Raw genomic sequence first — 12,639 nt, forward strand, 5'->3', positions numbered from 1 at the left:
TCTGAGTCATGCGAATTTGAACGACAAGGGCCTGTGGCCAAATTACCTGGAATGCGCCCCGATCCCACGTCAGGCATGATAATTCCAATATACATTGGAATTATCATGCCTGACTAAAAAAAAACTTGGCAGGACCCTCCTGAAAAAAGAGTCATGATACTTGGTGAGGCTTTCCTGGATAAACAAGCGTAATCATAACAGGAAGACCGAGTGAGCTAAGCAGGACTAAAACCTGAAATGTGCTTGGATGGGTTACAACTTTGCACAAAAACAGGTGTTGTAGGCATTGTGTACGTTGAACTTCTTTTGCACCAAACCTAGCCAACCGCGCTAATGGGAGGTGTTGGGGAAGCACAACAAACTAAGCACAAAAAGCAGTTATAAGGAGAGGTGTTTTCAATCTAGATTTAAAAGTGCATAGCTCCAGTGGCTTCCTAATATCGGAAAGAAGAGTGTTCCAGACAGACGCAGAAGTGCATCTGAAAGCGAGCAATGCGGTGACCGACTTTGTTCGATGGCGCGTCAGGAAAATCTATTCACCAATCCGCACCGACCAGCCTTGTGAAGTTTAGCCACATATCCCTCGCGGGCGACATGACTTGGGGAGGTCCTCAACCAACAGTAGCTTTACAAGCGTGCTGTATGTGTACATATCGATGAAGATGACAAAACTTTACAAACGAGACAAAACAATGGACAGACAATGCGAATGAGATTGTTTAAACGGGACATTCTTTTCAATTGAGTCGTGAACCGAAATCACCATTTTTGAATTATGCAACCTTCGCTTCCCAACGTGGTGATGTTTGGTCAAGTAACTCCCACGCATTCCACGGCATGAAAATATGGGCTAAAACGCAGAGAGATGGAACAGTGGGGGGAGTACAGTTGGGGCATCTCAGTCAACCCATGGCACTTGGGTCTGTTCCGTGACCTCCTGCCAGCGGGCCTTGGACACTTCACGTGGCCGTGAAGTGCACCAAGAATGGCACAGGCGCCATGGTGACGTCACCGCTGCTTCGTGTTGAACGGCGGTTGTTGTTGACATGTTGGTACATGGCTCATCGGTTCTCCCGCGATTTTCTCCGCAGGTGCCGTGTGCCCCCTGGAGGAGATGTGTGACATTGCTCACAAGTACGGCGCCATCACCTTCGTGGACGAGGTGCACGCCGTGGGGCTGTACGGCGCCAATGGCGGCGGCATCGGCGACCGCGACAACGTCATGCACAAGATGGACATCATCTCTGGCACCCTGGGTACGGCTCTTGGCGTCGCGACCACAGCCACGAATGACCCGGAGTGCAGGATGTAGGCAACGTCAAAAGAGACCACTGCAAAAACACCGAGTCTGCCGCAAACTCAAAATTAAAACAGTCGCCACCATCCCAGCTATGCCACCCCCAACACAACCACCACTGCTGTGTGTGTAATGCTGCATTGTTTCATGTAATCACGTTGCGTTAACTTTCTATTTGTTGCAGATTCTGCATTGAACGCACTGGCAAAAATAATAATTGTTTCTGGATTTGAATTGGCACTCCAAATAGCGATACTCCATTGAAGCACAAGTTTCAACATGTGTTTCCTATATACGACTTTATTGCCTCTGTCACCACCACCACCACCGCAGATAGAACCACCACAATCATTACAACCTTCGCCTCCATCACAATCAATATTACCTCTCCTTCCGCAAACACCTTTAATTACCTCCTGCACGAAAAAAAGTGTCCACCTATAACCTACGTAGACTGCTGTGGAAAGTGATGTTAGCGAGCATCTTTTAAGACTGGCTTCACACACAAAGATATGGTGTAACCACCAACCACTCCTTTGATGATTGCACATCACAGTAGGTACTCATTTAATGCCGAGTCAAACTAGGGGAAGCCCAGGACTGATTCGGATCGTTTTATGTTGGCCGTGCCTGAGAATTGAACCTAGGTAACTGGGCTAACCACGATAAAACTGCTCCATCCAAGGTCACCAGGACATTGCTGAATTCTTCCGTTGGGTTCTGTGATGTGAGCTGCTGGGGGTCCTTTGGCCGTTTCCTTCACCTGACCTCTAAGCGACCCCTCCTCGCTGTGTGCTCGCTGCTGGACACCCTCCCTATATTGGGCACGTGACCGTGAATGTGTGTACGTGTCGGACGTGCAGGAAGCGGCATTCCACCTCCCTGCTTTTGCACGTCCCACATGTTGCAGCATAAACTTTCCCTCGTTGGAAAGGGCGTATGTATTCGCACGCACGGGCTCTCTATTTATTTATTTATTTGCTTGTAGTATTATCTCTCCCCCATGCGATTCTTTAGATTCTTTTTTGGCTTGCACTTTTAACATCTTTTAACGTGCTCACGGCAGCACTTCTCAAGTAAACGAATCAAATCGTTGAAGCCCCCCCCCCCCAAGTGTAACACTGCAGTACCCATTAATGAGAAGGATTAATGTATTACGATCATTAAAAGAGGCACCCCTGAGATCTTCCATGAGACTTAAAGTTTAAGCCCATTTTTGTCAGAGGGCTTTCTTGTTTTATTACCTCGTGATGATTTAACGAAGCCATCGGATAATTTAAGCATAGAGTGAGAACCCTCTGTGGACCGATGCTTTGTGTCAAGTGCGCTACACTGTCTTCCAGTGTGTGCCGACGCCTTGGGTTTCCAGCTCCTTAATACCTGTTAACAAAATAGCAATAGTTTCCTGTTGGGAGGAAGTCTGAAGAACAAATTAACTCTTTGATCTTGATATATACAATGAGTCCGTTTTGTATATATGTAATATATGTTGAACTTATTTCGCATTGTACATGGCCAACCGTGTTAATCGGAGGTGAAGAGGAAGGATGACAAACCAAAACAAAAGTCATGCATCATCTTATACGATGCACGATTAGTGCAGTAGATTTGAAAGCAATTTACCGTTAATAAATTAAACCAAATACTTTCTCCCTTGAAGACAGATGTGGGACAGATTATGACTTTATACAACTTAAAAAAAAACTTTCTAAAACCAGGGATGCCATCTAAAGTCTTTAAAGGTACTCAATGCAAAAGTGCATTCCTGTTTCAAAAAGGCATGTATCTGTCCCGTGACCACCTGCCACTGAGACTTCTGACATCTGCCCTCAAAGTGCACCTAGTCTGGCACAAAAGTCGTGGTGCCATCACCGTTGTCTAGGGGGACGAATAGCAGCTGTTTACGTTGTCAACAAGGTAACCCGAGTTCTGCTCCACTTATGTCAGGGTGTGGGCCAGTGGTGTCTGTCAGTGCCGTGACTTGCTTGCCCAAGCTGCCCTGCCCTGTCACTCCACATTCGGAGCTGCACCCAGATTGTCCCAGCGTGACATGTGGTTGCAGGCAATCCGTACATATGTGTCAGAAACGTTACATGGTTATATGTGCCAGCAGTCTTAAACTTAACTTTGTGTCATCTATCCATTTTTAACTTAATCTGTTATTCCTGGTTTACTTTAGTGTTTTCTCCTGTAGTGGCAAACTATACATTTTGGTAACACATACATATATAAATACATTTGCTATATTTTTCTCCATTATCCCTATCTCCATCACCAAAGCCGCAAGTACCATAAACTTTTTATTTAACGATGTCTCTGCATTTTACACTTAAGCGCGAATTATGCTGCCACGCTCCATCTGTCAATTTATTTTCCGGCTGCGTCTATGTATGTATGTTGCACCTGTTTCACACTGTACGTAGCCAACCGTGCTAATCGCAGGTGCGGGAGAAGGGACGACAAATTAAACACAAAACGCAGTTCTTGAGAAATTAGTTTTCAATCTAGACCCAATGTGATGTGCGTGCGTTCCGTGTGCCCATGCATGTTTACTTTCCCCACCGGCAGGCAAGGCCTTCGGCTGCGTGGGCGGCTACGTGGCGAGCACGGCGTCGCTCATCGACACCGTGCGCTCCTACGCCGCCGGCTTCATCTTCACCACGGCGCTGCCCCCGATGGTGCTGGCCGGCGCGTTGGAGAGCGTGCGCGTGCTGCGCAGTGCCGAGGGGCAGGCGCTGCGCCGTACACACCAGCGCAACGTCAAGTACATGCGCCAGCTGCTCATGGACGCCGGGCTGCCCGTTATCCATTGCCCCAGCCACATCATTCCTGTGCTGGTGAGGCCATGCTGTCGGGATGGCCTTTTTTTGTAAATGTAAAATAAATTCTTACAGAGCAGTGCAAATATTTGTTGGATAATTGCTCACAGAGGTGGGTATCACGGAGCTAGCTTGTGACATCCCTTCACGTGACCTCTGATTCATACAGGAGGGGGCAGTGCTTTCCACTTTCTCAGCCACTGAGAAAATCGTTCGTAATATGGCAGTGAAAACCAATATTTGTTTAATTTGAAGAGATGGGAATTTGCCAAATGAGGTACAGAACCAAACTTAATATGGGCGCTGAACTCTTGAGGTCTGTAACTGCTACCATATAAAATTTGTAACAACTGTAGAATTCGATTGTGTGTTTTAGAATTGCTTTACATTTTGAAATCAAACTGAATAACATCACAAGCTATACATGGGATAAATTTGGTCTTCTTGGAAATAACGGGGGTTTTGTTATAAATCCTGAGTTACCAGTGCATCCCACGCCTGAATCAGTCCGATATTTCGAGGACACACTGCTGGTGCAGATTCAGTCTCCTTCCATGTGCACAAGGCATTGTAACAAAAGGCCCAACGTCTATGCAGCATTTCGCAGTTGTGCAGCATAGCTGTCCGATGTGTTTTCGGGGTTGGACCGCTTCATGGGCAAAAACGCACGGGAGAGTTGAAGGCTAAACAGGTTTTTCCACATTAAACCACTGCCTTCTGCCGCACCCTGCAGGTCGCCAACGCTGCTAAGAACACAGAGATCAGCAACGAGCTGATGGCCCAACACAACATCTACGTGCAGGCCATCAACTACCCGACAGTGCCTCGTGGCGAGGAGATGCTACGCATCGCGGTCACGCCCCACCACACGCCGCGCATGATGCAGTTCTTCGTTGGTAAGAGCGCCGCTGCGTCGCCTCTCACCCCCACATGCGGTTCTGTTTCGCCTTTTCATAACGTCGCGCCAATCGGTCGTCCAAGTTTCATAAATGCTGGCCCTGTGTCCTGAAGCTTTTTTGAAAATCTGAATATTGGCCCCGATTTCGAATTTTCTGGCCTCATGCGTGGCTTGTGATGCATACAAAGGGCGGGGCTACCTTAATAGTGGGTGGGCTTGGCAGAAGAGTAGGCGGAACCACCATCAGAAACATCCAGAAAGCCACTATGAGATCTCTTTTACCAGTGGCAAAATATAATGGTAGGTTTTTACCCTTTTAACTGGTACAAAACTGACACCTTTATTCAAGGCATCATGTTTGCAATGACCACAACACAAGTAGTCAATAAAGCAAACAAAAAGAAGCAACTCTGATAAGGATAATAATATGCACTGTCCTTGAAGTTGATTGGCCCACACCCGAGACGGCTTTCTTTAGAGCCTAGTCCCCATTGGTGTAGGGCCAGATGACACCAGAAGGCGTACAACTCAAAAACAGTGCAATATCAGAGTATTGAGAGTTCGGGGTAAACATTTACACTATGAGATCTCTTTTACCAGTGGCAAAATATAATGGTAGGTGTTTACCCTTTTAACTGGTACAAAACTGACACCTTTATTCAAGGCATCATGTTTGCAATGACCACAACACAAGTAGTCAATAAAGCAAACAAAAAGAAGCAACTCTGATAAGGATAATAATATGCACTGTCCTTGAAGTTGATTGGCCCACACCCGAGACGGCTTTCTTTAAAGCCTAGTCCCCATTGGTGTAGGGCCAGATGACACCAGAAGGCGTACAACTCAAAAACAGTGCAATATCAGAGTATTGAGAGTTCGGGGTAAACATTTACACTATGAGATCTCTTTTACCAGTGGCAAAATATAATGGTAGGTTTTTACCCTTTTAACTGGTACAAAACTGACACCTTTATTCACGCCCCATCCAGAAGGCCACTCAATGCATATGTGCGGGGTTAGTGATTGAGTGGGTATAACGACGTTAACATGGGGGACGGGCTGCCAACTCACTGTTTGCCAGTTGAGCCTTGCAGAAAACTTGGTAGAATTTGCGTTCGACTTTGCCTTTTCCGGCGATGTCGCATCTGAACCTCCATGTGCGACCGCTGGCTCGGGTGATGTGAATTACTACTTGTTTCAAGGTGGCATCCAACAGTATGCCATGTCCACCAGACCTTCGAGCTGTGTGCATCTAGGTATGGATTTCAAAGAGTATCACTTGCAAGACTAGTAGGACGAGTAGCTTACCTGATGTGATGGTTGCTTGTGTTGCAATCGAAACGTCGAATTCTAGTATTATTTTATTTTCTACGTGACTTTACCGAAAGAACCAAAGAGTAATTCCTGCAGTCACGAAAGCTTCGAATCTAGTTTGCAGTTAAGAAGTTCGTAAGTTTATTTCCCAAGTGAGGCGATTGAGCTGTCAAGGCCGACTGCCAGCAGACATTTTGCAAGTTATTCATGTTTAAATATATATATTTTATTATTGTCTTTCGCATTCATATTACCACAGTTATTGAGTAAATGAGGCATCGTAATTAAAGGCTAAACATCTACGTCTGCAGTATCTCTGATAAACATTATTGAGTGCTCATCCCGACCCAAAGTCTGGGTGAAAGCAGCAGCTACATAGTGCGAGCCGCAGACTTGGAAGTTCTTTCAGAAATTAATGTGTGCATGTACAGCCACTATAGTCCACCCACTGCTGGTTAAGAGTCTCGTCCATCTCGTGTGGGTCAAGAGTGGGTTATTTTACCATACTTCACAACACTGATCAGTACGTGATGGTGAAGGCAGGGAGAATAGTGCAGCAAAACAATTGATTTTGCTGTGCTGTCATCTGCTGGAATTTTTATCCCTGGATAAATCCATACCATTTTAATATTCTCAATTCGACGGGCGACTGCACCACTGTGGGGGGAACTGCCTTCGAACGGTCGCAATGCTGACATCGCACTTTCACCCGTCGTCCGCCCACTCTCCCACTTGCCCCTTCCCCGCCGCAGACAAGCTGGCCACCGCATGGAAAAGCGTCGGCCTGGACCTGCGTCCTCACGCCTCGGCCGAGTGCAGCTACTGCAAGATGCCCATCCACTTCGAGCTGATGAGCGCTCGCGACAAGGTCTACTTCAACGGCATGAGCCGCGCTCCCAGCTCTGTGGGCGTCGCCGCCTAGAGGAGGCGGCTGCCGGCCCGACCACCCCCCGGCAGCCCAACGCTCCCCCGGCTTCCCCCACATAGGGCGAGCCTGGAGTGGCGGTGAATGGGCGTAGGGGGCGCTCCAGTTTGAATCGAGGCACAAGCGGTCACAGGAGAGAAATATTTAGGTCCGAGAATACTAATATGGGCAAACGGTGATTTTGAGATGACACAATTGTGACTTCAGGGTCAGAACTCCCATTATGCCTTGCTTGTTACAGGACGCTATCTTATTCTGTGTGTATAACGCACACAGCCTTGTTTTAAACCACCAACTCAAAAATCACCTTTTGCCTGTAACATTTTTTTTGGCCTGTGTACTTCTGTGTTGTTTCTCATCAGGGATAGAAAAAATGTGAGGATTGGTTTATCTGTGCATCTGTTTCCATCCAGTTTTTTTATTACCGCACTGTCGGGTTAAATTTGTGTGCACGTCGAGAAGTGAGTTTGGCAAATGTGTGCGCTCACCTGTTGTTTGAGATCAGATACGCACATTTTGATCTGAAAAATTGTGCCAGTCACGATTGAAATCACCATTGGAGATTGCTTCGCATTGCTTTTGTGATCAGCATCGGGAACTTAAGTCGATCCATTATATTTTACAGAGGTGGATCATTCAGGATGGGTGCAGATCACAAATACAGTCGGGATTGCATGCAAAAAGGAAATATCTGTATCAAAAAGTGGCTTTTTCTGATTCGACCGTTTTTTTGTGAATTCATAATGTGGATGGAAACAGCCATTTAATAGTGCACTATTTTAATAAAAATCGAGTAAATTTCATAAGTCACTGTATTATGTGATTATCACATAAAATAAACTACGTGTAGTGGTTATCTTGTACACGTAACTTTATATCCATCCTGCTTGGAAATTGACTTAAGTTACAATGTGATGCCCATATAAACCTTATGTGGCCCTGCTGGTAACATCAACTAAAACAAAGATTGCAGTGGAATTGTTACATTATGTTACAATTACATATGTAATCTTAACAGTGCTCCCTTTTGCACAGCGTGGGGTTTTGACTCTGCATCGTTGGGATGCATTTTTTTTAATAGTGCACTTTGTAAATGATCTACAAAAATCGCTTGTGCCTCGATTTCATTGTTAGTCAAGGAGTGCTTTAGGTTCACTGTGGGGTGGAACTCGTATAGATGGGGAAAAGAAAAAAAGAAAAAAAATTGTAAAATGAAAACATAAATAAGACGGACCTGCAGTGAAAGGGCATGTCATCCCTGAGAGCAGTGAAGACCAGGCGGTGGTGCACACACGTACACGTACAGACATGCCGGCAAGGCATTATGGAAATCTCTCATGATGCATTGCAGCTGGAACACCCTCACCCAATTATTGTCTATAGTGCATCCTTGAAATATCGTGGGTGGACTCCTAAAAATATGGAAGAAAATGGAAACATTTTGTCTCGCTTTCCCAAAACTCAAAAAATTGAAACAGCACACAAAGCAATGCTGCCTCGTCAGCTGCATCTCCACGCCATGCATAAACCTTACATGCCAAGCCGGTCACAGCGTAGCACTGTACTTTACAGTGACTACTTTAGCGCATACCATTGTACATTGCAGAATTGTCTTGTGGTGTATTTTTTATTTTTTTTAGATTGTTTCATCCAAAAACGCAATATAAATAACATTGCATGCTATAATTGGGGACATATTTGGTCTCTATGGAAGTAAGAGGGATTTTTATTAAGAAAACAGAAAAACCGGCACACTCCACCTCAGAATTGGCCCAATATGTCAAGGACACACCGTTATTATTCGATGAGAGGTGCACTGCCTCATGGGCCAGACGTACCACTTCACTGCAGCCGTTTTTCAATCAAGCGAGCTCGGGTTTATGCCACCGCGTGGCCATGCGAGGGCAGGAGAAGGGTCGGAGGGGGGAGGCAGGAAAGTTTCATGGTTCCCAGTCCCATTCCGTGAGTTAAAAAAAAAAACGCTCACCGCCACGGGTGCGAGAGGTCCGTATCAAAGTTGTGTGCGGTTATGCGGGCACATGCCACCAGCTGGTGTTTATTGGAGCAGCCGATAAAATGCCGATGGACTGATGTGCTGCCCGTTGTTAGACTGAGCCAAGGCCAGCCGTTCACTTGTTGGTACCACCTGAGTTGGCATCACAGCCATGGTTAGAATGTATTTATGTGGCCAATAACATTGAATTATGGAATAACCATTTGATATGAGTGATGTTATCAAATAATTCACCCTCATTTGCCATATAAATATTTTGGTACCTTCGATGTTAACTCTGACTACATCTGAAAATATCAGGCTCTTTAAGATGAAAAACTTACATGACATCTACTCTGCCTCTGACTTCTCGATTCTGTTGGTGGTCCTTGAGGCCTGAAGTGCAATTTTTAATCAAGGGTAAAATTTGTACTTTGCCAACTAATTTGTGCAGTTGTCGTTACTTTGGTTTGTAATGAAATGAGGTGCTTTTACAGTTGTACGTGTGCAGCCTTAAAACCGTACTTGTAGCGGAAATTGTTAGGCAATAAACACATACAGACTGCATTGTGCTGTGAATAATCAGGGTACCTGATAATATCTCGGTAAAAGGGCCTTCATGCCACTCAGACCTTACTTTTTTAATACCCAAGCCACTACAAACATGGGAATACTTTTTCACAGCACATTTTTAAATTGGCTAAAATCTAGCAGAAATATTTTAATTGGCATTGTGTTCTCACCTTTGTTGTTTTATAAAAACCTATGACCAGACAAATGGAATCCTTTTTTCTCTTAAACTTTTATACGTTTTTGTTGACGTAAATAGTTTGAACGGTAGCTGTTGACCAACAGGCATTGAAAAATAAGACCGTCGCTGAGAACGCTACTTTTTTTTTTACTTAAACCCGTTTGCAACCTTCCCATAACATTTATATCCTCACTCTCCCTCATGTAATATTGTCCGCCTTGTGCTGCGTGTTGTCCGGTACATACCTGAACACATCGGCGAGCCATATGCCGCACCACTGCAAAAACCTACACAGTTGTACAACATTTAGATTAACCACTAAAGTACCCACCAAAACAAGCTTGGTCTATTTTCACTGTTGTCCCGATCCAGAACTACTTTTTAAGAACACTTTGGATACCAGCCCAGTAAGGCAAAAACATTACCCATTGAGCTGAGAGGGGGGAAAAAACCTGAGGTGAGGGTACTTGTCAGGTTACTCCCAACAAGGAGATGCGATCCCAGACATTGCAAAACAATACACAGCTCGAATTACACACCAGTTTTCCACTTGTTGCCAGACAATTATTGCGTTAATGCAGGGGTGGGCAATCTTTAAGGTCTGCAGGCTGGATAGGCCTCGTGCGGCCCACAACCACACGAGGCCTTCCAACATCTGAGCCGCGCTAATTGAGTACTAGAGGGCGTAACATTTTAAATCTGGCAACACGATTTCTAATTTTATCATGCTCAATTACATGTTGCCTTTAAAGTATATCTGAGCACACATGCAATGAATCTTGACCTAACATGATCGCTTTTTTAGTGATGGTGCGATCCGATGAAGGTATTTGAAAGTCCGATTCGGCGCTTGATGAGGACGAGATTTTTCCCACCCCTGTGTTAGCCACGCGGCTCGTTTCGGTGTTTATATTGGGTCCCCCCTGCACCCACATGCAGCAATACCAGGAGACCGGCGGCTCTGCAAACTGACCAAGAGTCGCAGGATCTCGCATCGAGCTTTCTGAACTTTGCACGTTCAGATAATCTGTGTGACCAAATAGATTTTATACTCTGGATTGATAGGTGCTTCCTGTTATATACAATTACATATATAAAGCTAAATGATTACAGGTATGTTTTAAACCACACTTTGTACTTTATGGCTGGGCAATCAAAACTGGTTTTGTTGTACGATGCTTGTATGGATCAATGCTTGTCCAACTGCACTTACATGCACAACGTTAAACAGTAAACTTGTGTCTCTGGACATGCTGCAATTGAGCCGAGTTCCCATCTATCTGGCTCCCAATCTGTGGTAGTGGTGCCATGAGACTTGGGTGTCATACAACACAGCACTTTGTGATAATTGCCCTGCTCTAATTGTACACTGTGTTGTTAGATAAGCCAAGCCAGTTTTAAGCTACTGCGTTGGCTGATTTTTGGAGTGGTGTGTGTTCTGTTGGCGCTTAAGTTTTAAATAGACATTCAAATTGGCCTGAAAAAAAAGAATGACTTCACTCAAAAGATGAACTTGCCTCTGGAGTCCCATAGCCACACGGAGCATATGATCAGGCCTGTGAGCACGTGGTCAGACCTGTGAGCACGTGGTCACGTGTGTGAACATGAACAAAACCACAATCGAACAACGCACATGCATGGCTCATATCGCTCCGATTACAATTTTATTCATTGCATTGCCATCTCCGAGTACATTACGAAGAAGTGCGTGCGCGTCAAACGATCAACTTCAGCATCTTATACCAACGCTGCATCAAAATCACTTTGTCCTGCCGATGACGCCAGCTTTAACATGATACCCCTGTGGCATTAATCCGCTGTTCGTTGGTTCATCCATCGCCCGTTTTTTTTTGTTGCCGTTGTTGAGGAATGCCCCACACAAGTCTGTCTGCCTATGCATTGCCCCCGTGCATGACTGGGCATTCTGAAGATGTCATCACGCCTGAACGCCGCCCCCGGTTTTGAGGGTGCATCTTATTAACTTAGAGCATTGCCAATTTTTACGGACATCCCAATGTGGCCGCCTGCAACAGGGATATTGGTTCCACGCGCCCTGTTGTCTTTTGCCAGTGTAACAGTTGTTTAATGAAAACGACGATAATAATTGCATTTTGTGGCAGAAATATGATAGTATTATCTGTAGCATTACAGCATGTTACAACAAAGTAACAATTGCTGTTTTAAGAAATATACCAAATCTATTTACTAGAGGTGTAACGATTGCACTTTTTCATCAATGTTGTATCGTAAGCTCACGATATATGCGTTCAATTGCCTCTAATCGACGTTTTTAAATATGCTGTATTAATGGGTTCGTGTGACTCCTGCAGCCACTAGTGGCCGCTACATGGACCACGACGTTGAAAACAATGTTTTAAGAAAGTCATTCTCGAGTCGTATCATGGAAATGCGTCAAAATCGCCGTTGCTGGTGAATCGTTACACTTCTGCCAATTACGACGATGAATGTGAATATTATGCCGGAATCATTACAGCTGTCGCTGGCGAGACGGCCGATATCGTGAGCAGTCGAGTTGTGACGTGTGGACTGATGGAGGTGGTGTCGGAGCAGTGGCTGCCCCCCCACTCGGCCACCAGGGATCTCAATAAACCCGACGCCCTGCAGCAGACTGACGTGTTTGC

At 45.3% G+C, this 12,639-nt stretch overlaps 1 protein-coding gene across 2 annotated transcripts in view; it reads left to right on the forward strand.

The window, feature by feature from the left end:
• The window catches only part of LOC144944361 (5-aminolevulinate synthase, non-specific, mitochondrial-like), a 33,690-nt gene extending 21,051 nt beyond the window's left edge, over positions 1-12,639 (forward strand). For both annotated transcript variants that reach the window (XM_078872464.1, XM_078872463.1), the window contains exons 8-11: positions 1,092-1,256; positions 3,866-4,134; positions 4,850-5,012; positions 7,081-12,639. In XM_078872464.1, coding sequence (XP_078728590.1) covers positions 1,092-1,256; positions 3,866-4,134; positions 4,850-5,012; positions 7,081-7,250 — 767 coding nt within the window. In that variant the 3' untranslated portion in view covers positions 7,251-12,639. The remainder of the gene's footprint in view (positions 1-1,091; positions 1,257-3,865; positions 4,135-4,849; positions 5,013-7,080) is intronic.

Source organism: Lampetra fluviatilis, chromosome 34, assembly GCF_964198595.1.
Source record: "Lampetra fluviatilis chromosome 34, kcLamFluv1.1, whole genome shotgun sequence".
NCBI lineage: Eukaryota > Metazoa > Chordata > Hyperoartia > Petromyzontiformes > Petromyzontidae > Lampetra > Lampetra fluviatilis.